The 27022-nt window shown below is 35.5% G+C and overlaps 2 protein-coding genes and 1 long non-coding RNA gene across 5 annotated transcripts in view; 1 reads left to right on the top strand and 2 right to left on the bottom strand.

Annotated features, from left to right (window-relative positions):
• The window catches only part of FREM3 (FRAS1 related extracellular matrix 3), a 109772-nt gene extending 104827 nt beyond the window's left edge, over nt 1-4945 (top strand). The window contains exon 10 of the mRNA XM_032332391.1: nt 4933-4945. The gene's annotated coding sequence lies outside the window, so the exon portion shown is untranslated. The remainder of the gene's footprint in view (nt 1-4932) is intronic.
• Nucleotides 4946-5651: 706 nt separating this feature from the next.
• On the bottom strand, nt 5652-7602 carry LOC116582973. The gene is made up of 2 exons (XR_004282572.1): nt 5997-7602; nt 5652-5959 (listed from the first exon to the last, which is right to left on the bottom strand). It is a non-coding gene; the product is annotated as an uncharacterized LOC116582973 (long non-coding RNA).
• Nucleotides 7603-10143: 2541 nt separating this feature from the next.
• SMARCA5 (SWI/SNF related, matrix associated, actin dependent regulator of chromatin, subfamily a, member 5) overlaps nt 10144-27022 on the bottom strand; it is a 41353-nt gene continuing 24474 nt past the window's right edge. For all 3 annotated transcript variants that reach the window (XM_032332387.1, XM_032332388.1, XM_032332389.1), the window contains 14 exons: nt 25209-25435; nt 23462-23583; nt 23227-23379; nt 21647-21779; nt 19089-19237; nt 18780-18899; nt 17943-18053; nt 17338-17451; nt 17032-17154; nt 16027-16159; nt 14880-14998; nt 14169-14381; nt 12138-12245; nt 10144-11407 (listed from right to left, as the gene is read on the bottom strand). In XM_032332387.1, the coding sequence (XP_032188278.1) occupies nt 11342-11407; nt 12138-12245; nt 14169-14381; nt 14880-14998; nt 16027-16159; nt 17032-17154; nt 17338-17451; nt 17943-18053; nt 18780-18899; nt 19089-19237; nt 21647-21779; nt 23227-23379; nt 23462-23583; nt 25209-25435 (1891 nt within the window). In that variant the 3' untranslated portion in view covers nt 10144-11341. The remainder of the gene's footprint in view (nt 11408-12137; nt 12246-14168; nt 14382-14879; nt 14999-16026; nt 16160-17031; nt 17155-17337; nt 17452-17942; nt 18054-18779; nt 18900-19088; nt 19238-21646; nt 21780-23226; nt 23380-23461; nt 23584-25208; nt 25436-27022) is intronic.

Raw genomic sequence — 27022 nt, 5'->3', positions numbered from 1 at the left:
TACCTATTATCTATTACCTGAAGGATCTCATCACCTTTGACCTTGACATCAGGTTGCAACAGAATATTTTAAGAATATTTTGGTAACAGCTATATATTTCAAGGTTTCTATTAGGTTAATACATGCCTTCTAGCATTTCCTTAATTTGGATTTATCAATTCATTTTGGGTTATCAATTCACTCGTTTAAATCTCCTCCTTAAATCCCTGTATCTTTAGCTGTGTCTAACCACACACATGTTCTACCCCCAAAGCAATTGACTTGCATATAGCACATCCTCTCAAGGGGATTTTTAAGGCTAAAAGGAGTAGAAAAATAAATGAACTTTTTTTTTTTTACTCAATTTTTCTGGAAAACCAAAGCAGTATTTCATGTTTTGTTTTGTTTTGTTTTTTAAGATTTTATTTATTCATTTGACAGAGATCACAAGTAAGCAGAGAGGCAGGCAGAGAGAGAGGGGAAAGCATCTAGCAGGGTTAGATCCCAGGATGCTGAGATCATGACCCGAGCCAAAGGCAGAAGCCCAACCCTCTGAGCCACCCAGGCGCCCCGTATTTCATGTTTTTAAAAGTTGAGATTCAGAAATGTACCTAAGCCAAAGAGAGCTTATGTAACTAAATAAAAGATCAGTTCATATAACCAGCCTGTGTGAACATTCAAAGAACTCCATACCTAGCATTGCCTCTCTCTGCTTTGTGAAGGACTTAGAAATACAGTGTAGCTTTTTGGTGTGTTTCAGCAACTTTTACAAACGTATATAACTCAAGGTACATTCAGTCGAACTTGTCAAAGTGTTTCCAAAACAATATTTTATAGTTTATAGTAGCTCCCAGCACTTTACTTTGCTAGATATACAATTAAGCAACATATAAGGTGTCCTTAATCACCATTTTAATATTAAGGCTTTGCAGCAATCCTAGTAATTTGAGAAGTTGTAAATGTTTTTGAGAAAAAATATAAATTATACTTATTTTAGAATAATTTAATTTTGAAGACTAAAAAAATTTGGTTTGAGAACCACAGATAACTCCTACTGCTCTTTTACTCAAAGTTCAATTGTTTTTCATATTACTCCGAATGCACACCAATCTCCCACCATGTCCTACGAGACCCTACCCTCTCCAGCCTCTGTCCCTCCAGCCTCAGCTCCACTCTTCCCCTGGCCTCATTCCTTTTTAGCCACAAAGGTCTATCTTGCTGTGTCTCCATAATTCTAGCCTCCTCTGCACAGTCTTTACACTTGTTTCCTCTGCCTGCAGACTTCATGCAGTGACTCACACAGAGCTCACCCCCTCGCTTCGCGTCTCTGCTTAAATGGACCCCCTCAGAAAACATCCTGTCTTGGGGCGCCTGGGTGGCTCAGTGGGTTAAGCCGCTGCCTTCGGCTCAGGTCATGATCTCGGGGTCCTGGGATCGAGGCCCGCGTCGGGCTCTCTGCTCAGCGGAGGGCCTGCTTCCCTCTCTCTCTCTCTCTGCCTGCCTCTCTGTCTACTTGTGATCTCCCTCTGTCAAATAAATAAAAATAAAAAAAAAAGAAAACATCCTGTCTGGAAGAACCCCTGTTCCCTAGCCTTTTAAATCCTGTTTGATTTATCTTCATAGCGTTTACCACTTCATGAAAACGTTACGTATCGGCGGCTCTCGGTCAGGAATGATCGTACTTTCCAGAGGAAGCTGGGCAGTGTCTGCAGATGTTTTTGGCTGTCACAATCAGGAGAGTGTTACTGGCATCTAGTGGGTAGAGGCCAGAGTTGCTGCTAAACACCCAGCACTGCACAGACCAAGCCCTGCAATAAATTACCTGCCCAAAAGGTCCTTGGAACTGAGGTTGAGAAACTCTTCTATATAAATCCTTTCTCTCTCCGGGATTAATATAAACTCCATGGGAGTTGGTGTCTATTTTGCTCACTTATTCCCAAAGCCTAGATTTTTATGTATAGATACTAAAAGGAGTTCAGATCCACACAGCTTTCCAAAATACCATACCAAAGACTTGCATGGTCTTCCTTACTGTTGGCTCCACCGACTAGAAAAATACCTTTGACCCTAGGATCAGAAAATCCTAGATCAGTAGGAATATTAGCCCTCATACTTAGAAGAAATCTTATTCTTTAAGAAATTTTATTCTCCAGGTGTCTGGGTGGTTCATTTGGTTGGGTGACTGCCTTCAGCTTGGGTCACGATCCCAGAGTCCTGGGATCAAGTCCCGAATCAGGCTCCCTGCTCAGCAGGGAGTCTGCTTCTCCCCTGACCTTCCCCCTCTCATGCTTCTCTCTCTTTCTCTCTAATAAATAAACAAACTCTTTTTTTAAAATTCTGTTCTCCAATACACATTAGTCTATAATATGTATCTATTTTTACAAATTACACTAGGATAAGAATTCTCAGATACTTAACATGATGCTGTTAGTCATATCATTAAACCTCAAGGTCACTGGGTCTATCCCTTTCACCGTGTTGCTTGGTAAGCTTTGTGTACTAGAGTAGATCTTATTGCTAACTTATTTCCGATTTATAAATCATAACTCTTCTATTATGAATTATCTGGGTTTCATTACATAACTGTCTTTCTCCTACCTATTAGGTCAGTGACCTAGTTGCAGCTGAATTTGATCTCGATACCCAGATGTTCCTCTTCTCCAAAAAGGAGCTCTGGACCTCTGATGGGTCCATGGATTTCGAGTGTGCTCCTTTCTGAAGGGGAAGGCCCTTCTATATCTAAGGTATGATTTAGAGTTACATTCATAGTTACATTCGTCCATAGTCTTTGGCCTAGTGGTGGCAAATACATGGCCCATGGAACAGTGTGACATCATTGTCTTTCCAGATGTAAACGTGTTAATCAACTATGCTCTCCTTTTCCTGTCAAAACCCCCAGATCTCCAATTATCAGAATTGTCATGAGTGATGAAACTCATCCTGATACTATTTCTGATTTAAAATACCACAGAAGCTGCATCTATGATTGTGCTGCCGTTGTCCAAGTGTCCTTCTAGATTTTTATCTAAATTTGGTTTTTAAAAAAAAAAATTTAGTCTGTATGAATGTAGGCACAAGAATATCACTTTCGGTAATAAGACTTTGAAAAGTCCTCATTTCTTTGGGGTAAGTAATCTGTTTAAAAAAATAAAACTTTGAGAGCGTAATGGCATCATCTAGCTCAGTAACTTTTATAGTATTTCACAGTTTTATGAGGATGTTCCAGGAGAACCTTCTATTCATCATCAGATGTACTGGCTGCTCTTGACAAAATCTGGAAAATGTCTCCTTTAGGTCTCTATGATTTTTTTCATTCTTCAACACTTGCAATCACTAGCTTCGCATCCAGGAAAGAAAATCAAAGTGCCAAACTCACAAACACACTTTAGCACAGGACTCTCATCTGACTTTCCCCTATGGTCAGCATGACATCAGATTTGTGTATTTTCTTCCAGGTTCAAAGATCTCAGGTAAGGTAGAGGTGGACCCAGTTCAACATTGCAACATTGAGAAGGTGTTCTATGTACAGAAACAGATAAACATGTCCCCAAATATTCCACAATATAAGAAATATGGCTGCTTGGCTGACTTACCCTCCCTACTCCACAGGTTCAATATCCTGGTATATGATTTCTGTTTATATGTTAGCATCTACTCTCTGGTCAGTAACATGCTACCTTAGGGAAAGAGGGGAATGACAGGGTATATCATTGCTACCAGTGGACAATGTGGCTAGCCAATTAGACACGTCAAGCCCAGTTTCATGACCTTTATTTAATGGTGATTCTTCAAATGAAAAATTTACACTTTAGTCAGAAAGAAACTTATCGACCATTCACTTTTTAATACTAGTGTTTAAAAGCTAAAGCAGAGGCGCCTGGGTGGCTCAGTCGGTTAAGCATCTGCCTTCGGCTCAGGTCCTGATCTCAGGGTCCTGGGATCACACCTTGCATCAGGCTCTCTGCTCAGCAGAGTCTCCTTCTCTCTCTCATTCTCCCTCTGTGCTCTCTCTCAAATAAATAAAATCTTTAAAAGGGGGGAGGCACCTGGGTGGCTCAGTGGGTTAAGCCTTTGCCTTCAGCTCGGGTCATGATCTCGGGGTCCTGTGATCAAGGCCCGCATCAGGCTCTCTGCTCAGCAGGGAGCTTGCTTCCTCCTCTCTGCCTGCCTCTCTGCCTACCTATGATCTCTCTCTCTGTCAAATAAATTTAAAAAAATTTTTTTAAAAAGTTAATACCAAATATCTCATGTCATCTTTTAAGATAAAGCTCATACCCAGAGACTCAAGTTAGAAAGTGTGGCAATGTGGATTTTGATGCCCAAAGGAAGCACTGCCTCTAGGGAACCAGCCCGTGTCTGATGCTTTCAGCCAGTCCTCTGCTGTCCTCTGCTCTCCTCTGCAGGTATGTGACAAGCAATTCATGGTAACAGTAACCTCCAACTTCCCTGCGCCTTCACTTCTCATACTTTATAAACTTCCTCAAAGCAGATTTTTATTTGCTTCAAAGGTGACCACTGGGGGAGAGTGGTGTATCCACTCAGTTTACACTATCTGATCAAGACAGCATGCATGCAAACAGCATTTGGAAAGAGGAGTCTAGAGTATCATCTGTCCATAATTTCTTTTGCTGGGGGCAAAACGTGGAAACACAGTGGAAGGGCCAATCCTGGGTGCCTAACCCTGTCTCAAAATGTACGTACTGATAAAGACGGGCACTAATATTCAACACATCACCCTGAACCATTCTCCAAACTAATTCCAGGTGACGAGGCTCATGAGCAAATGGGTCTAGAAATTAAGTATGGATACCCAAAGCAGCACCATATCCATCTTAGAGGGCCCGTATTGTCTCGTTACTGAGCAGCCTCAGGTTAGGGACTTCCCTTATGCTCATATACATGCCTCCGACGAGAAATCTTGACCCATCTGTAAGCAACGTTAAGAGCAATCAGACACTGAAGAGAAGTAAAATAAAATGGAAAAAGGAAAAAAAAACCAATCAGACAATAACTCCATTGTATAGTTATGGTGACTCCCCAGAAGTCTAAACTGTCTGCTCAAGTTTGAAGGACCTTCTCTGCCAAGTGGAGCTTGACCATACCTGGGAAGCAGATCTGGTTGTGTATGCATCAACATGTGAACATAGTTTTCTGACTTCAAACCAGATTAACTGTTTAAAAGTACATCTTAAAAGAATATATAGCAAGATAAATATGCTTGAGAATTACTCTTACAAGTTCTGAGGTTAAAAACCGTCCTTCCTTTGAGAGAGATGACCCAAATCATCCAAAATCATTGTCAGCAAGTCTAGTTCTCTAAACACCATTTGTACACCATACTTGTAAGGAGAGGTGGCATACAGCCCTACCAGGGTCTTGGTGCTCACTATGAAAATGAAATTACTCACATGCCATTCACTGAATTACCTACATGCTCTGCATTATTGCCTTAAAAAAAAAAAAAAGATTTTATTCATGAGAGACGCAGAGGGAGAAGCAGGCTCCCCAGGGAGCAGGAAGCCTAAAGTAGGACTCGATCCCAGCACTCTGGGATCACAACCCAAGCTGAAGGCAGATGCCTAACCAACTGAGTCACCCAGGCATCCAGCATTATTCCTTTTACAGTCTCATGACTAGATTTATAAATTTGAGTAAAACAAAGCAAGTCACAATCACAAGTTCAATCATTTATTATTTCCTTTAAAGGAAAGATAAACAACAGGTATTCTGAGATGTACTAATACAGTGCATGTCAAACTTCAATATGCCTGAAGAATGACCTGAAGAGTTTAAAGCTTAAATTTCATGGCCCCACCTGCAGAGATTTTGATTCAGTAGGTTAGAGTGGGATTTGAGAATCTGTATTTTTAACAAGCTGCAGCTGGTCCTCAGACCACACAGTAGAGCAACACTGCTCTAATATATTTGGGATGTATGTAATGACTTAAATGCTAGTATATTGAAACTCACCAGAGTAAAACTATCTGCTAGTATATTGAAACTCACCAGAGTAAAACTATCTGGTAAAACTATCTGCCTCTCCGAAATATAAAATAAAAGCATTTTCTCTGAGTTTAGGTGAGGAAAATCATTCAATACTGATGTTACTTTGATGTCATGTTAAAAGATATCTATTGAACAGGCTATTAAGATTTCATTTTGCTCTGGAAGAAAGTTTTAAAACAGTGCTTTGCAAATTTTTCTGTGCCTATGAATCACCATTGAGGATCTTATTAAAATGTAAATTCTCATTCAGCCCATCTGGCATGAACTTTCTTTTTTATTTAAAGTATTTTTTAAATAATCTCCACACCCGAGGTGAGGCTCAAACTCCCTACCCCAAGATCAAGAGTCGCATGCTCCTCCAACTGAGCCAGACAGGCGCCCCTGGAGTGAGGCTTTCGAGGCTACATTTCTAACAAAATGGTTCTAAAGGTTCAAAACCTTCACCTAATCACTGTTAAGTCTGAAGATTACTGTGATCTCAATTTTCAAAATACATCAGACTCAGGGTGATTATTTGTCAAATGGAACTTACAATCCTGAGTGATGCGGGAAACCTAAGCAGAAAAGGTGTGAGGTCGTTAGTGTGCTCCTGCCCCTGGCAAGTTGACCAGCCATCAGCGACCACCTATCTTGGGCAGTAATTCTAAAACCCGATTGCCCCAAATCTAAATGTGGGGCCTGTGTACCAGTATTTTGGATCTAAATACAGCCCTAATTCCTTTAACTGTACTTTGCAGATACTGGGTTTTGTTTTTGTTTTGACAAATTGAAGGTCTGTGGCAAACCCTTATGGAGCAAGCCTATCAGTGCCATTTTCCCAAGAGAATTTGCTCATTTCATGTCTCTCACATTTGGTACTTCTCACAGTATTTCAAACTTCATTATATTTGTTATGGTGATCTGTGATCTTTGATGTTACTTTGTTTTAGGGTGCCATGAACCATGCCCATCTTAGAGGGCAAAGTTACTGGATAAAGGTTATGTGTGTTCTGCTTCCCTAACTGGTTGTTCCCCGCTTTTCCCCAGACTTTCTGTTAGGGGCTAATGCAGCTGGTGACTTTCAGCTGATACCAGTGTTCACTGACCATTCTGAAAATCCACGGACCCTTCAGAATTATGCTAAATGTACTCTGTGCTCCATAAATAAGAACAAAGCCTGGATGACAGTACATCTGTTTACAACATGCTTTACTGAGCCTACTCTTGAGACCAGCTCAGAAAAAAGTTCTTTCAAATTACTGCTCATTGACAATACATCTGGTCCACCCAAAGATTTCTGATGGAGACGGAGGAGATGAATATTGCTTTCATGCCTGCTAACAGCATTAATTTTGTAGCCCATGGGTCCAGGAGTCATTTTGACTTTCAAGTCTTAAAATTTCAGAAATACAACTCATAAGGCTATAGTTGGCATAATGATTCCTCTGATGGATCTGGGCAAAGTACATTGAAAACTTTCTGGAAAGGAGTCACCTATTTATTTATTTATTTGTTTGTTTGTTTATTTATTTAATGATTTTAGGTGAGAGCAAGTGAGCTAGAGCACGAATGGCGAAGAGGGGCAGAGGGAGAGGGAGAAGCAGGCTCCCTGCTGAGCAAATAGCCCGTTGTGAGGCTCCATCCCAGGACCCTGGGATCATGACCTGAAAAGAAGGCAGATGCTTAACTGACTCAGCCACCCAGGTGCCCCAGGGTTCACCATTTTAGATGCCATTGAAAACATTTGTGATTAATGAGGTCAAACTATCAGGAGTTTGGAAGAAGTTGAGTATCACCCTTTGGGACCAATTTGAAGGGTTCACCACTTCAGTGGACAAAGTAACTGCAGAGGAGGTGGGAAAAATCTAGAAGTGGAGTCTGAAGATATGTCTAAGCTGCTGCAATCTCATAATAAAACTTCACTGAATAAGGAGTTGCTCACATGAGCAAAGAAAATGACTTCTTACGATGGAATCTACTCATGAGGATGCTGTGGACTTGAAATGACAAAAAATCTTGGGCTATCCCCATCAACTTAGTTGATAAAGGAGCAGCAGAGTTTGAGTAGACAGACTCCAATTTTAAAGGAAGTTCCACTGTGGGTAAAATGCTATCAAATACTGTCACCTGCAACAGAGGAAACTTTCACGGAAGGAAATCTTTCATGTGGCAAACTTCATTCTTTTAAGAAACTGCCACAGCCATCCCCACCTTCAGCAACCACCACTCTGAGCAGCTATCAACATTGGGCAAGACTCTCCATCAGCAAAGAGTACAATTTGCTGAAAGCTCAAGATGATGGTTATTAGCATTTTTAGCAATAAAGTATTAAGGTATGTACACTGCTTTTTAAAACATAATGCCATTACACTACTGCGTAAATGTTAACTTTTATATGCACTGGGAAACCAACATAGCCATTTGACTCACTTTATTGCAATATTTACTTTATTGCAGGGGTCTGGAACCGAACCTCCATTATCTCTAAGGTATGCCTTTATACTGAAATAGGTTACACTATTTTTTATAAGCTCGTTCCTTTCTTGAAAACGGTCCTAGGAATCAGGTCATAGACTGATTGACCTAGAGCAAGTCCATCTTTTTCCACTTGATTCAACCTTTTCAGACTGCCCAATGAATTGCCCACAAAAAGACTTAACAAAGGTGTCGAGGACTAGCAGCTCCTCAGAAAAGGAATTTATAAATATTCCTTAAAATGTACTAGAATTAAACCCATCTATCACTCTAAGGACATACAGATCTTTAAAAAAAAAAAAAAAATTCTATATTTTCTTCTTATAGTATTTAAAAATTTTAATTCTATTTGTTAAAAAATTAAAACCACCAAAATGGTAGGTTAACTGGTTAAGTGTTACATACCAAAAACTGGTCAATATATTGCTACTTGTCATTTATCAATCATACTTAACACAGAGCATCCTGTACAGACATTTAGAGGTCCATAAATGCAACTATCCCAAATTAGGGCTGTTTGGTTCAGATTTTCTAAGTAAATAAAACTAACAATATAATGAGCATACGCAAGCACTGCTATAAAATTAACATTTTAAGTCTCTATATAAATTTGAAATGTCCTAAATTTTTAAAAGGCTTGCCACTGGAATCCAAGGTTCTAATTATGATTTAAAATACTGAAGTTGAAAGTAATGATTATATTTTATTAATTTTACCTGGTATCTTCCCAACAGAATATAACCTTTCCAACAATTAATCTAAAACCTTAATTGTTAAATGAAATATTCTGAGTAACAGATTACTGTGACCTTGGTCACCCACATAAACTACCTAGTTTCTTCTAGGTTGGCTTTAGGCACCACAGTACCTATTTTTGGATATCTACCTCTTCAATTGAAAATTTAGGGTATCAACTAGAAATCAGTTTCCAATTTTGAGTCTATCTTCTCTACCATTTTCCTAAAAGTTACTTTTAGCTATTTTTCCTTCTCTTAATTAGCAATATAATCAGAATTATGGCTTTATTCTTAAATATGTAGTAACAACTAACTGACCTGTGGAAAAGGCATGTTTCATACATTGACTAATTACAATGCTGAATTTGGATATTTTTCTTTCATGCTTTTCTCAATTGTTTCCCATTACATGTTTCTGTTTTAGTCCAAGCCCTCAGGGGCTAGACTATACTTGATTCCTTTAACACATGTCTACTCTCTGTTTTCCTATTCCTACTCCGAATCTCCCACCCCCACCCCAACCAGATGGTATTAGGCTGTTTCTTTTCCTCTTGAAAGCATTTCTTTGGTGACTTCCATGGTTTTCTTCGGCCTTGTGTTTTTCCAAGTAGTTCTTCCACAATTAGGCCACTAACTCTTAAGAATGATAGCACTTTTCATGAAAAAGTAACCGCCCATAACTGTTTCCAGAATCCCAGGTTAAAATGAGGTCAATTTGGGGGAAGCAGAACAGAAACTCAGATTATCATATCAACTTATCATAACACTGGGCTATGCTTGACACAGCAACAACTCCACATTTTGGAAAAGTAAGCAGTATAAGTAATACTTTAGAAATCACCATTATAAATAAAAATCTCAATTATATGTGGGCAGATGACAAATGACAGAAATTTTAGAAGAAATCTAAGGGAAAGAGATAATGTCCTAAGAGGGGGAAATCAAATAAATGGAAAGAAAAGACCACTTAAGGATTATAAAAGTTATATTTATTCACGATGCTACATTTATTGCATTCCCTTAGAAAAATGGAGAACTGTTTATGTACCCAATTTGCACATATAAAACTTTATACAAATTATGTGTAGCACATAAAGGCCTCTGGTACAGCTAAAATCCTGACACTACAATTTGGGTAATCCTGCTTCAAGGTCTCCAGTTTATCAAGTCTGTTCATAGAAAATAAAAACTGGTTATTATACTCAATCTTGCCGTTCACACTTAGAAATTATTTTAAAATATAAAAATTTCAATTACTCTAAAAACTCAAAAAAGGTGAACTGGAAGGGGACACACATTCTGTTACCAATTTCAGTTTAACAGTATGACAAATCCATACCTTATTTTGTCTGAGTCTTTTTAAAAAACAAAAACCACCTTAGTTTTGACGTTATCTTTCTAAGCTGTGGCTGCTTCGAGAAGGTAATTTGTCAAAACATTTACCAAACAATTAAAAATAATATTCCTTTTACAAAATAGTACAGTAACACTTTACGGAACCAGAAAATACTACATGTCTTTGGCTATATAACTAAAAGGCCAGTCTTCCAACAGAAAAGGGCATATTCACACCTCAGAACCAACTATAGAAACAAAGCATTAACAGAAATATGCATAGAATTTAATGATAATTTGTCTTGCCTTTTGTTCCATTCTACCCATATAATAATCAAGGAGAATGCAATTTACATAATCTTCCCAGATGAGACTCTATATAGCACTACAAAGATACCCAAATTTCTGCAAAGGCAAAGTGAATTAAAACAATTACACAACTAAGTGAAGACCAAAGGGACAAATGTTATTTGCAATTTTTTTTAGCTGTTTGCTTGTTTTTTAAGCTTTGAGTGTAGAAATTATAGCTGATAAACAAAGTCACAATCTTCACAAATGGAACTATAATAGAAAAATAAATCAAATGAAACATTTATTAATAAATGAAGCCTGTTTTATTACTTCAAGTGTTAATGATAAAAAAAAAATTTCAACACAGCTGCTGCATTTAAAAAAGTGGAACTACGTACTATGTTTCTAAGCTCAGTAAACAGATGAACCTGATGTCTTTGAATGACATAACAATTGAGCATTGTACAGTACATCTTATGAAGACCCGTAAATTAAAGAACTACTGGTTTAAAGTTAGTGATTATGGAACATATATATATTCATAGTTTCAGCTTCTTTTTTCTTCCTCGACCATCAGGTGCTCCATCCATTTTACGTTTCTGTGTCTACAAATGAACAGAAGGATTCCTTTTCATCACAAGACTAATATTAAAGGTAAAATACATCAGCTCTTTACTAATAACTGCTACATAGTGACAAATATTAGACCTTCCTACCCAGAATAATCTTAATTCTCCAAGTTCTTATCTACTCCTTTTACAAAAAAAATTTTAATACCAATGAAATAATCTGCAATAGTAAATCAATACACCAAGTGTAACATACCCTGATACCAAAAAAAACCCAGTATTAATTATTCTGACGTTTTACATAAAAAACATTACTCAGGTGTTCGTTTATTCATGACTTTCTAAATTATTATTAAATAAAAAGATGACTTCTTCTTCCTCTTAAGATAACTGTTTTCACATTCCTAAGATACCACTGGGACAATAAACTAAATTTTAGAAGTTAGTAAAGGTTGTAAAGCCACCACTTTCCTAATATTTCTTTACATATTCTAAAATTATACCTTGCACTCCCAAGGTAAAGTGTAGGGTCCTGGCATTCACAAGACATACCTTCCCAGATTTTCATGAATCGCCAAATTATGGAATACCATCCCATTATGTGATAATCCCCACATAATGCTGTCAAATATAATTTATACTTTTAAAAGCAACTCAAGGCTATATTTACAAAAAAGACTAACATGTCAATGATAGCCAAGTAATGTTCAAATTCTTACAAAGAAAAGTCTTCCAAGAAAATATTTACACTTTCATGAATACTTACTGAAGGTTTTGGTCCTCTCTTCTTTTTCTCTGCCTTCTCCTTTTCTTCTAGTTCCATGTTTTCTCTTTCAATCAAGGTAATTAAGGTGTTACACCTCCTCTGGAGCTCCTGAATTGTAAACATAAATTTATATGGTAAACATGTATTTTCCATCGACAAGTTTTCATGATACCTAGTTTTTAAAATTGTAACATTTTAACAGCATACTACATAATTAAACATTCCCCCAGATAAAATCTAAAACAGCCAAAAGAACTGATTTTCATATATAATCCATGCTATGAAGATAAAGATATCAATGTTTTTACTTCATTCTTTAAAGTCATACTGTTATTTCTCTTAAATCCTTCCTTCCCTTAGAAATTCAAGCAGTAAAAATAATATATGCTATATTGCTACTTAATATCTATGCCTGAGAACTAGACTACATATTTAAAACTTTAAGTGCACCTATTTCAGGGTCAAAATCAACCAGAACTTAAGTGTAGATCTTCTTTCCCTTAAAGGTACAGTTACTAGAATTATGGCAATCAGTGTATCAAATGCTAGCTTTCCCAATTTTGGAAAATTAGCCATAGAAGTCTATGATATCTACATCTCTCTCTAGCAATCTAAAATCCTTTGTGGAGGTTGTATAAAGTGTAGTGTAACAATACTATATAACCCTGAAGAAAATGGAAGTCTATTTTCATTACTGCTGACTACTTAGTAAGCAAAATGGTTTTCCTGTAAAAAGTGATACTACATAAACTGCAACAAAATCATTTAAAAATACTAGCTTATAGAATATAAAAGTTTTAGAAATATTTGCAATATAATCTAGAGACAGAAGGTAATAAACTATATTAAAGTTCTGTATTTAACAGGTGAACTGTGGCACACATGCCAGAATGTGATACAGATGAGCTAAGGTCTGAATACTCTTGGCTCTAAGGCAAGAGTATTTATCAGAAGGGTCCATACACATAGAATCATTTCTTATGTGTGCTCTAACATGAAACATGTTTGGAAATAAGTTTAAGACCATGGTATTATACTGATAAATCAACATGATACGTATTTTGTTTCACTCACTTAAAAAATCATTATTAACTATATAAACTGTTCCCACTTAAAGACAGAAGACAGAGCTGTAAGCAACTGAATCAGTCTTTCCCCAAATTTTATTTATGCATTTTATAGTGCAACATTTCTCAAACAAGGATACACAAATAGTAGCCAGTTGATGTTTAGTGAAAAATAATCCTCCTGTGGTGAAACATGAAAAGACTGTGCACTGTCTCCTGTCTTGAAGACTGGTAATATAATACTTTAAATACACTGAGAGAAATCTCACTAAAATGATTAAACTTTGCTTACACCAGTATATCCCAAACTTAAGACTACAGAGCATTTTGGGCATTATCATCCTAAAGAACACAAGATGAAAGTTTCAAGCTTCAAAATGGCTAAATGCATAATAAAAAGGGCAATTTACTGAAGCTAAACTTCCCTGAATTATAACTTTAGGTCATTAGGAATGAGAAATACCCTAGTATTGAAAATAAAAGTGTTTTACTACCTTAAGCTATATTAAAATAATCCAGACAGGCAGATGCCTGAATGAGAGTTCCTTCCTCACAGAAATGTGTTCATTTATAAAACCAAAATTATCTGAAAAATACAAGTTTTAAATTAGGATCTTCAAATTCAGAAGGTGAAATTGATGCTGGTATTTCCTTCTATTTAGAACCTGACTAAAATATAAAAAACTCCCTATCCTATGTAGTGATGTTAAAAGGTATGTGATATTAAGAGGATGGAACCAAGAAATTTTTTAAGTTATCCATGATATTAGATTGCTAACTGTAGATGAGAACTATTTTCTAAGGAACTGATTTAACCCATGGTACTTACAGTATTGTAACAAAAATGTACTCCGAAGATGGGGTGAAACCACAATTTTCTCTTAGTTACCTTACGTTAAAGAATATTAATCAATACTTATTCTAAACTGTTTGCTACATTACACAGAAAGGCCCAGGGACTCACCATGGCAGTTCTGGACTTAAGAAACCAGTCAAATCTGAACTGAGGAGAGTTGCGAATACACTGTCGTAATTCATCATAAACGTTTTCTTTGTCAAATCCAAGTTTGTGAAGCATACAGATTAGGAAGCGATCCTCTTCTTCAGTGTAATTTTTTCCTTTGTTAGTACCATATGATATTCTCAGCTGATGAAAAGGTGCTTTGTACCGTCCAATCTATCAAAGTCAAATTTTATATAATATAAATCCTACATAATCTGTATTTCAAATTTAGCTTTAGTAAGATTAGCTAAAAATGTTCCATTCCAAATCAGAATTTTCTACCCAAAGCACCTCAACTGCATTATACAACCTCTGCTATAAAACAACTTTAGAGTCTTTATTATTCTAAAGAGAAATACAGGATCAGACTTTTAGGAAAAAGCTAATCACAGGGAAATTAACCCAGATATATCAACTGAAGTACTAAGATAAACTCCTTTAAGAATATCTATAGCATGTGAATATTGTTCTTTGAAGAAAATCTTCATTTTAAACCACCATTTAATTTCCTTATTAACATATAAAATATTATTTATTTCAGGGGTACAGCTCTGATTCATCAGTCTTACACAATACACAACGCTCATTTCCTTTTAAAAAGTTACTTTACCTCGCATATTCTCAGGTAAGAGTTATATCACTAAGTACCGTATTTATTAATACAAAAAGTACCTTCGTATCAAGTGCTTTTTTGATACTAATTCTTCTTTGAATTCTTGCCTCTCCCCTTTCGATCTGAGCCATAATCTTCTCTATGTCCTGGAGTTCATTGCATCTTTCCCAGAATACAGCTGGTAAGACAGTAAAAGTTGGGACAGATGGGACAGGTGCAGGAAGGGGGAAAATAGAAGTAATTTATCATAAATAATTTGCTAAGGATTAAGAAATGTGTTTCCGGGGCACCTGGGCGGCTCAGTGGGTTAAAGACTCTGCCTTCGGCTCTGGTCGTGATCCCAGGGTCCTGGGATCGAGCCCCGCGTCGGGCTCTCTGCTTGACAGGGAGCCTGCTTCCTTCTCTCTCTCTGCCTGCCTCTCTGCCTACTTGTGACCTCTCTCTCATTGTGTCAAATAAAAAATATCTTAAAAAAAAAAAAAAAAAGAAATGTGTTTCCATTTTTCTCATATCTAGTACTATAAATAAGTCAATTATTTAGTTTGTTTCCTTAACTGTAAAAAAAAAAAAAAAAAGAGATGAAATAGGCGTTACAAGTATCTCCCAACTCTTAAATTTCTGTTCTTGAATTCTAAGCACACTCACAGCACCACAACTGTACCTCCTCGCTTGAGAATCCAAGTGATTTTTTTTTTTTTTAAATGTTATTTATTTATTTGACAGAGATCACAAGCAAGCAGAGAGGCAGGCAAGTGGGGTGGGGCTGGGAGTGAAGCAGGCTCCCCGCTGAGCAGACTGCCTGATGCGGGGCTTGATTTCAGGACCTCGAGACCAAGACCTGAGCTGAGACCAAGACCTGAGCCAAAGGCAGGGGCTTAACCCACTGAGCCACCCAGGCGCCCTCAGAATCCAAGTGATTTAAGGAAACACAGGCACATAGTGTTTGAGAAGCATAAAATGAAAGCACATTAAACCTATTCTTATTTTCTCAGCAATACCCAGTTAGCGAGGGTAAAAAAGTAACTATGCCATTTTTAAAAAGAGGACATTTTCCAACCCAGTTTTTTAAAAACACAAAAAAATAAGGCCCTAAAAGTGGAGGCAAAATTTAGCTTATCAAAACATAATTCAGAATTACAAAATCTGAACTCCTCAAGAGCTATCCAGAAATCTGAGAATATTCTTATATTAAAATATTTAAATTACCTGAGTACTCAATAACTTCTTCCGGAGTTTTTCCTTCTACTTCTCTTGCAATATTTTCAATATCATCACGACCCCACTTCTCATTAGCTTTGATAAACTGGTTAAAATCTCTCTTATTCCAATTGGTAAAGCCCTTCAAGGCAATGGAAACAAAACGTTTAACAACAGCACACTGAACGTGGACAAGATACTACTACACGTACCAACATTTCTAAAGTACTAAAATATTTTCAATTACTCCTAGGTTTTAAGTTCTTTTAAAGTGGTTAACTTTTCATACACTTAGACATGCATTTTCAGCAATACATCACATACTGCTTACATAACAAAGGAATTAAATCTCAGTGAAAGAAAGTAAAGAATGCTGCATGAAAAAGTAACATTTTTGCTGGACTCTGGATTAGCAGGAGTCTGTAAACAGCAATAAACATAGACTAAAGAGCTAAGATGTATAAAGTGAGAAAATGGAAGAAAAATCTTCAAAAATAGGTTAAGGCCAAATTCTAAAAGACCCTAATTAAACCATAAAGACTGTTAAACAAAAGAATACTAAAGAGAGACATGTAATAGAGAACGGTAACTTAGTACTGTTTCAATGCAGAAGAGTCACAGGAAAAGAAAATACAGAAGAAAGGTAATCAAAAGAATATCTACTCTACCAAGGCTGGTGCAAATCTATGATCTTCTCAATTACCTCAATAACTATCAAAATGACAATCAAAGTGACAATCAAAATGTAGCACACATCTATATGATCATGCTTTATCATTTCCAATTATTCCATTTTGGAAGAAAAAGACATGCATTTTCAGCAATACATCACATACTGCTTACATAACCAAGGAATTAAATCTCAGTGAAAGTAAGTAAGGAATGCTGCATGAAAAAGTAACATTTTTGCCGTATACTTGTACTTCTCTGTATACCCCAACATGACCTAAGCATGGTACCGTACAAAGTGATGATTACTAAATTTTATGTTGAGTAAAGACTATATATATATACCTGTGTTAGAAGTTTCTCCTTTTCCTCTAACTCTTCATCATTAAGGGGTTCAGCTTCATCGATTTTAAGCTGTTCTTCTTTTTGTGCCTGTGCTGCATTTGGTAGGTCAGGATTTCGAGGCACCTAAAAAAAAAACTTTAGGTTATCCATCAGTAGATTTTAGAAAGTATGTGATGAACTAAATTCTTAACCAACCAAATATTTTGTATGTTTTAATACAACCATGAAAAAAAATACTGACATGTCCTCCATTTATTAAATTAAAAACAAACCAGATTAGTTTATGAATAGTGTTATTTCCATTACCTTGTACCCAATAGTTTTTCTGTAATACAAAATTTCTTTTTCCAGTAACTCAAATAAACGCGGAGGAAAAAATTGGAAATCCTGAACGTTAGGCTGTTTTGGAGGCCGAGGAGCCTAGAGAAAAAAGAGTTATCATCTATTAAAAAAATTATTTTGCTTTAAATGAATTGTAATCTTCCTTTTTCCTTAAGTTATGATGGCCAATTCTCTAAGCAACTGAATCTATCATTAAAAATGAACTTTAAAAACTTTAAATGCATACATTCACAACTAATTTTAAGAAGAGTTAAGGAAATATACTATAAGAAGCCACAAAAGATTCTAATTCTCAATCTGATTTAACTGTAAGACTATAAGAAAAAAAGGGAGCCTGGGTGGCTTAGTTGGCTAAGTGTCTGCCTTCAGCACAGGGCATGATTCCAAGGTCCTGGCACTGAGTCCTCTATCAGGCTTCTTGCTCAGGAGGGAGCCTGCTTCTCCCCGCTACTTGCGCACTTGCTCTCCCCACCACTCTCAAATAAGTTAAAAAAATAAAATACTTTAGAAAAAATTGTAAAGATTACATTTCCAATATTTTTGGATATTTTACTGCTCTATCAACTCACCTTGGGTGCTTTAGGTTCACTGACACGAAGAGCTTCCCTAAAATAGGCATCGACAGCATAGTTGGCTTTTCTTTCTCGTTTAGGTGGTTCAATCCACTCTGTGAATGCAATCTAGCATATGGGAAACAATTCATATCACCAACTTTACTTACAGTCACAAATCTCAGTTGAACACAACACATACTGTGTACACCATTACAACTACTGTTTGTAAACAGTAAGATAGTCGTAAAATCCTGAACAATAAGCTTTACGAGAAGAGGACTATGCTACTTTGCTCAAAACTATGTAATTAACTAATACAAAGAACAGGGTCTGGTGAAGAGTATGGATATACAGTAAGTATTTCTTGCCCAAATGGAGAACATTCTAATCAGTGAGAGGGTAGGGAGGGAACCTACAGAATGTATGCTGTAACTCAAACCAGGAGAAAAACGTAGATATGTATTTAGCCTAGAAAAAATTCAGAAGATATACAAGCCTAAATGTTAACAGAAAAAACACTGAGTAGAACTATTTTTTTTCTTCCAACTTGTAGGTATTTTCTAATTTCTCTACAAACTAACAAATATTACTTAAGAAATTAGGACTTTTTCCCCTTCATTACCAGTTAATTCTGTTTAAAAATAATCTAGTAAGGGTGTAACAATTTCATATTACATATAAAAATGTAAAAATGTATAAAAATATAAAAATGAAAATAATTTACATGTGAATTTACAAAGCAGAAATGACTGCTTTGAAACAAATTTACAAAGCATTATACCTAACACTTAAAATTCCAAGTTCCAAGTAAAATGAAGTCTTTAAGTAACCAAAATGTCTTTCAAAAATTACCTTTTGTTTTTCTCTATAATCCTCTCCTTCAAAGTTATAAACACTTGACTCTGTATCCATTGTAAAGTTTCTAAGTGAGCTTTCACCCATCTTGGAGAGCTTTTCATTCATCTCTGCAGTCTGCAGGGGAAAAAAACAGCTTATCAGATTGAGAACAGAAAAAAAATTTTTCAGCACTATAGTTAAAAATAAGTTAGGCTTTACAGTACACAAAAGCTTCTTTTTCTGGTTCACGTAACAAGTGTTTCCTCGGTTCTGATTTAAAACATTTTATATATTAAAAACATTATCATTTAACCTATTCCTTACCTTCTTTGCACCTCTTTCCAAAATACCATCAATATCCTCATCAGTAATCTCACTTTCTTTTGAAGCAAATACATGTGTTGCCCCATGTCTAATCATTTGAAGCATTTCATCTTTCCCAATTTTGTTCAGATTCTGATCCACAAGCCTTCCTGGAAAAAAAAAAAAAAATGTGTTGTATACTATTAATTGAACAAAGTTTGTTTTACTGAAAACTTGGAATTTTAAATGTTAGATGTGATATGTATTTTGCCTCAAACTTCAATTATTTTTTTATTTACTTCTGAGAATTGTCATTTTCACATTAAACAATGCCAAAATGTTAGCTGTAACCTTCGAAGTATTCTAAAGTTAATCTATTACATAATGAAGCCTAATGTATACCATCTCAAAAAAATGTATTCTTATATAGGCTGAATAACAGATTTGGGATATTTGAAAATAAAAATTATTAGCAAGATTTTTTTAAGATTATGATGAGATTTTTTAATCTTGCTAAAAACATTATGATGAGATCATAAAGACAAGAAGTTTCTAATAAGCAGAAAAACATTAATACTAATATTCCATCAAGCTTTTTCTTAGAAAGTATAAAAAAAAAAATGAAGTACAAAAAACCCTTCATATTACCAAGCTTTAGCTAAAGACTAAAATATACATCAATTTCTGAAAATTTCCAAAGCTAATTTTGATCAAAGACATTCAACCTAAGAAAACTAAGATCAAGATCTTCAACTGGTAGGAATTTGGCCAACCCTGTAATTTGTGTTTTCAAAAATACAGGAATCAAGACAAACCAAAATACCATACCATAAAGAATTATTTCTACCCTAAAGGGCCATTCACATACACTTACATAAAGCTTCAATTTTTCTATTCCAACCAACTTGTAACAAATGAGTGGATACGGACCCAAGTTGTTCTCTTGGATCTTCAATGCTTTTGTATCATGGCTTTGGATCCCTAACAGAATCCACTAACACCTGTGACTTTCAAAGTTAGGATTTATCTTTAGAACATGTTTCTTTGGTTTGAAAGCCATCTCACTGCTATCAAAATGTTCTCAGTCTTACTGAAACCACTTCCCCATTGGACAGAGGGGAAGCTATTCAGACATAAAGCAGTTCTATGATTTCTCATTATTTTTAATTACATCCCTTACACTCCAAAGACACTAATACATAAGGTATACACCTTGCTATTTGACTAATACAAAGCTAATAGCACAAAACTTGGCTCTAAAATTTGCCCCTCCAAAACCAAAAAACTAAGTAAAAAAACTCAAACAGCTTTTCTAAGTTGGTTATAAATTAATTTTCCTTCTTTTTTTAAAAAGTGTTTCACAGATGACAATAATTAAAAATACTACAAAGCAGATGTTTTTCTAAAAACATGAATGAAGAATGTGAGGGGGAAAAGAACTAGCCATTACATTACCATGAGAAACCTTACTGTTTTGGCAGGCTCCAGAGATTTTCATAAGTAAATACTTCACTCTAATAGTTAATATAGCTCTTGGTGTTAGATGAGTCACTTCCTACCTATATGAATGGTAAACAAACTGCCTCTACTTCCCATGCCAACCTTAAGCTGGCTAAAGGAAATAATGGATGCAAAGTATGTAGCACATTGCTTGGCATGAAGCAAGCACTTGATAATAAAAACTAATAAGCCTTCATTTACTGTTTTCACATATTCAGAGATGTGGCTAACACTACGGTTGGCATTAATAGAATATGAGAGAAATTTAACATTCCTTTACTTGGAAATTAAAAGCCGGTTAACAAAATGAAGTCATACAATATGGAATCATCAGTGAACAATATTAACAGTGTTATCTCTCTATCTCTATATAACAGATAAAAAGTACATGCTCATAATGCAAATTTGAGAATGAAAGAAACCAGTATGAGCCTGAGGTTACTGAGGATTCCTACCCTCACCCTCTAGTCCTATTTACATAAATGTTTATTTTGATTCACCCTCGCTAAATTATAACTCCATGAGAGTAAGAGTATTTGTTGCTTTCTTTCACCACTGTATTCTCAGCACTAAGAACAATGCCTGGCATCTGGTAGCTGTTCAGTAAACAGCTGCAGACTAGAAAAAAAACCAACATCAGATTTTCTGAGTTTCATTTTTACTTCTTCATTTTACCCCAGCATAATTAATTAACAGAGTGCTTTTTAACAGGTAAATTATACTCACCACAGTTCTATTTAATATCTACCACAATGAATGCTGGCTATTTTATATGTATTTTCCCCTTTAATCCTTAAAAATAAACTTTAATTCTCTTTATCCCCATTTAACAGATGAGGGAACAGGCTTAGATAGTATAAAAGAACTGCTAATTGGCAAAGCAAATATGCAAACTTCAACCTTCGTGAGCCCATACCTATCCTCTTATTAAACTAAAGCTTACTATTTTCAGGAATATAAATATTGTTCAGGCTGGCCAGCTTGATTCCACAGATCCTCAATAATAAGAATCTAATAAATCTAAGAAAAAAACATTTGTTTATCCAACCTGGTAAATTTCTTAAAGTTCTAAGGCTTACCTTGCTGAATGACTATTGAATCCAATCTGAGTTTCATCTCAGCACGTTCCACTATTCTTTCTTCCACAGTGTTATCAGTTATAAAGCGGAACACTCTAACAGTCTTGGTTTGTCCAATTCTATGTGCTCGATCCTAGGCAAATAACCATGTCATTTTGATACAGTTAAAAATTACATAAATAGCATTTGACTGTGTATACTGAAAAGCAAAATTAAAATACTCTCAAGTGTAAAAGTTTTTAATATAACAAAACTATTCTAAAAATGAATTTGTTAAAAAAAAAAATGTTATTAGATTAGTATTTCTTAGATTTTCAAAGTTTCTCCATGTCAATCAAATTAATTATCTCACAAGTAAAACTTTCAGGAGGTATGAAACACAACAGATGGCTGAATCTGTGAGAAACTATCCTGTTACTTTTACTAGGTAATACTAATACAAAATTCCATGTCTCCAGGGGCACCTGAGTGGGTCCACTGAGCATCTTAACTCTTGATTTCCACTCAGGTCATGATCTCAGGGTCCTGAGACCAAACCTTGAGTCAGACTCCACATGTGGAGTCCCTCTGCCTGCTGCTTCTCCCCTGCCCCCCATTCTCCTTCAGGTAAGTAAAATCTTACCTGAATTTCACATCTCCAAATAAGATAGACAAAATTATGATTAAGTTGGATGATAAACTTTTTTTTCCTAAATCTGTTTTACTTAGGTTTAAATTCAAAATGTTTTTCTATCTAAATCATATATAGATTTTCACTGCTATCAGGGAAAAAAGTGACAAAAATAAAATAACTCCACATATATAAAAATCCTAGTCTTTAAATGTCACCCACATAACTACATACAAGTAGTCAAATTAATCTGAATTCCATTTCTGTTTAATTTCTGTTAAGTTCACAAAACATATTCTTACAAAACATCCCCATTTCTAACTGATCAATTTTCCTCAACCACACTTTCAATATAGGATAGAAACAACCAACACCAGAGTTATAATCACCAATACCATGGATCAAGTCATTAATAGTATCAAACTTAAGAATCTGTAAGTTTTCATATTAATCTGCAGATCATACATTTTCTCAACCTCAGAATGATCTTCCTCTTCTAGCCAAAGAACTCCCACACAAGGGCATACATTTTAAGCATCCAACATGATAGGCAGGTTGGTAGCTCACCAACCTATCTCCCTTTCCTAAGGTACAACTATGCTGTAATTTACCAATTACCTTGCACCCAGTTATGCTATGTGATTTGAGTGCTGACCGATGACTATGGGGACACTTTCAGATCTGACCCATTAAAAATTTCCTAGATAATCCTCAACTCTATCCCCCTTCTGCCATCAGAATACAAAGGATACAGCTAGACTCCAAGGTCCTAAGATATGGCAAAGCTGTGAGATTCAGATATCCTGCTTTGAATGAGAGATCACCTACAAAATACCTTCTCTGAATTATTACATTCGGAGAAAAAATTCTACTGAGTTAAGTCACTGATATTTGCAGAACACTAGATTGCGCTAATGAAAATATCAAGCTCTAAGAAAATATTAAGAATGTATTTACTGTTATCTCTTACCATAGCCTGGAGATCTACTTGGGGATTCCAATCTGAATCATACAAAATTACTACATCAGCAGTAGCAAGATTAATGCCAAGACCACCAGCACGTGTACTTAACATGAAAACAAACTTTGTGCTGTTTGGTTCATTGTATGCATTGATGGACTCCTACAGATATAAAATAAAACAAATGTCAGGAAATTATTTTATCTGGTAATTTTTTTACCTTCCCTCCCTGGATTTTACTTACTTGTCTCTCATCATGGGGTGTCTGCCCATCCAATCTACAGTATTCATAATTTCTCCACATGCAATAATCTTCCAAAATATCCAATACCCTTGTCATTTGACTGAAGATTAGGACTCGTGAACCTGTTAACAAATAGAACAGCTCATTTTCAGAAGCTTCAAAAGTAAAAAAAAAGTATTTAAAAATTTAAGGCTAATCAAAACTAAGAATAACCAGTTACCCCTTAATTCCAAGTTACCTAGTTGGCTGTAAGAAAAAAACTACACATTATTTATTTATCCTAGTCAGTTATTCTCCCCATTTTTCTCATCATGGCACAAACAAAAAAGGGTAGTATCTGTACAACACACTAAGATAAACGGAAAAAGTATTTGTTCTGGTCTCGGTCTGTCCCAAGGCTGAGAGAATCAGTCTTTTTATTCCAAATGCATTTAAAAATAACCTTCCTCCACCCCCAGCACAATTCTCCCATGTGCGTGGCCCTGAACATCCCCTAACACCTACCCAAAACCCATCTCATTCTGGTTCTGAAGACCCAATTCCAGACTGAAATATAACACAGATGTGGCCTCACATCTATCTACATGGTTATCTTTCACTGATGCCATGATCCAAGTTATTCAACTGCCTTCCACTTCTTCAACCAGCTGCACAATGTCTTCACAGTAGAATGTATGAAGACCAAGGAGTCATTATAAAAAAATAAAAATTAAGAAATTATCTCTTCTTAGAAGCTGAGGCTGGTAATCTGCTGTGTCTTACCTTCTTGTAACCAAAATGCCTAAGGATGCTCAACAGTCCCCATTTTCCTTGCAGAGTTTAATATAGCTTTCGTTAATATCTGAGTATTTCTACCAAGTTCTTGCTATTCCCTTTACTACTTAGCTTTCAAGAAAATCATTTTAGAAAATGTATTTCCACAAAATGGTGTAAAAACCTTCTGTTAGAAGGCTGATCATCAATATCCTAAAGGTACAAGTCATTCTTACCAAAACACACAAGAGAAACACAAATAGAAAAATGTGAAATCTGACTGTATTATTTCACATTACAGAATTAATAATTTGTGTATGAAAAGCTTTGATGTCTGGGATTTGCTTCAAATTAATCTGGGAGAAGGAAAGCAGGTACGTATAGATGTCAACAAGTTTTGCCATGAGTCTTTAATTATTGGAGCTGGATCACACTAAATACATTCTACATTCATGTAATTTAAACACGTCTCTACACATACTACATACTCATTTTCACATTAAGAAATCAGCATGTTATAAACAAAACTGCTTTGGGTCCATGTACATATTTAATAATTAAATTATTGCTTAATTTTATTGCTTAAATTTAAGTAATTTGTCATTTAAATAAGTCCACATAAATAACTAAAAACAATACTATGAACACAACACTGTCTACCAAAGCATCTGGGAACTGTGTATGTGTGGAAAGAGCATTCTTGGCACTTTATAACAAAAAGCTGACATATTCTGAGAAAGCATATATAAAATGAGAACTCTCCCCCAAAATCCAGGAATGTATCAGGCCTAACTACTGATCCCTAAGATTTATAAGCCTAAAATTGGGGGGAGAAATGAAGCTCAGATAACGGATAGAAGTTTTTAAATGTCCCACACTTCAACTTTATAAAAGTGCCATGATTAGTAATTTCAAATTGTAGTGGTCCCTTATTTTACATCAGAATTTTACAAGTTTTCATCACTTCTCAATTTGTTACCAGTAACATAATTACCTTGTTCTTTTAATTTCGGGAGCAGCTTGTCTAACACCACCATTTTGCCACTGTTGGTAACTAGATGCATATCTGTTGTATAAGGTGGACCAGGTTCAGCTCCATCAAAGAGATATGGATGATTACAGCATTTCCTCAACTGCATCAGGATGTTCAATAACCTCATTTTGTCCATCTTCCCTGCAGAGTTTAGTATATCTATATCCTTCATTAATATCCGAGTATACCTATTGAGAAGAAAAATATTTTAAAAGGGTTCATTGTGCCCTGACAAATCCGTTACTTTCCATCCTTAATTTTCTCCCCTACCTCAACCCAAAAATATCTGTAAAGAACCCATCAACTTCTAAGATGTGGTTAGGAGTTTACCATGTATTGTAACATCTTTCTCTTTCCTTGTTTTTCTTTATTGCCCCTACTGTTCTAATGTTCACAATTATACTTTGGGCCTCAAGGTCCAAAACTGTGTGTCTCCTTGGGATGAATTAAAACAAAGCAGTATAATGTAACATTTTTACATTAACATAATTTTTGCTTAACATAATTAAGCAAAACTTAACATAATTAACATAATTAAGCAAAACTTAAAATTTAAGTTTTATTTTTTATTTTTTTATTTTTAAGTAATCCCTACACCCAACAAAGGACTTGAACTTACAACCTCAAGATCAAGACCCACATGCTCTACTGACTGAGCCAGCCAGGAACCCCAAAACGTTAAGTTTTAAACATAATTTTAATTTGTAGTCTTTTTCAATGGAAGAGTGTTACTATTCAATGTAGCTAGTACAGCATTTGGGTGAGAACAGGAAGATCTAAGAAGGAAGAATCCTGATAGGATAAGGCATGATGATGAAAATAAAATGCAATCAATGTAATTTAAATATAAATAGTACATGGGGGTAGGGGGAGATAAGAGGGCAGTAAAACTATGTATACATGTGTGTCTATACAGACATGTGCACACACACACAAACATATAGGCACACGTGTGTGTGTGTATATATAAAATATATACACATATATAAATATATGTACATATACATGTACACATAAATATATGTACATACATATGTACATATATAAATATATATATATACACATACATAAAATAATTATATGTAGTAAAACTATAGCCACAGGCTAAAGATGGCTTGTGAAAAGCCTTAAATGCCTTATCAAGAACGTAAACATCCTACAGGAAAGTGTAATCTATCTAAATACCAAAGTTTCAAGACCTTGAATCCTCTGAACAAAATAACTTCAATAACCTAAGCAATATATACGTAACTCCAGTAATAAGGCATAAAGTATTATTCAAGGCAGACCTTTCCATACAATTCTGACAAAAGTTCACCAATGTTAACCTAGGAGAGATTTCTCTTCCCTTAACACTGACTCACGACACAGCTCTGTTAACTTAGAGCCATACAACTGCTACCCTATAAAAGCCTTCCAAAAGTTTTAAGGACACTTAGGATGGACCACCATCTACAGAGGTCATCTCTTTCCTAGATAATGTGCCCATTTCTTTACATTCTAACCTTTCTGTCTTTTCACCAACAATTCCAGTCCCTTGCATATATTTATCAAGTATGGAATAAAATACACTGAAATGCAGTATAACCAGTGAAAAGTACGTATGACTATTTATTCTCTTTTTCGAACACTACACTTAATGTTAATATATGCTAAGGTAACAATACCATTTTCTACAGACATTTTACATGTTGATTCATGACGATCTTTCTATCTATAAAAAAAATTTAATACTAAGTTAGTGGTTTCTAGCCTTTTGGATTTCATATACCCAT

Source organism: Mustela erminea, chromosome 2, assembly GCF_009829155.1.
Source record: "Mustela erminea isolate mMusErm1 chromosome 2, mMusErm1.Pri, whole genome shotgun sequence".
NCBI lineage: Eukaryota > Metazoa > Chordata > Mammalia > Carnivora > Mustelidae > Mustela > Mustela erminea.
This window is presented reverse-complemented; position numbering and strand designations above follow the sequence as displayed.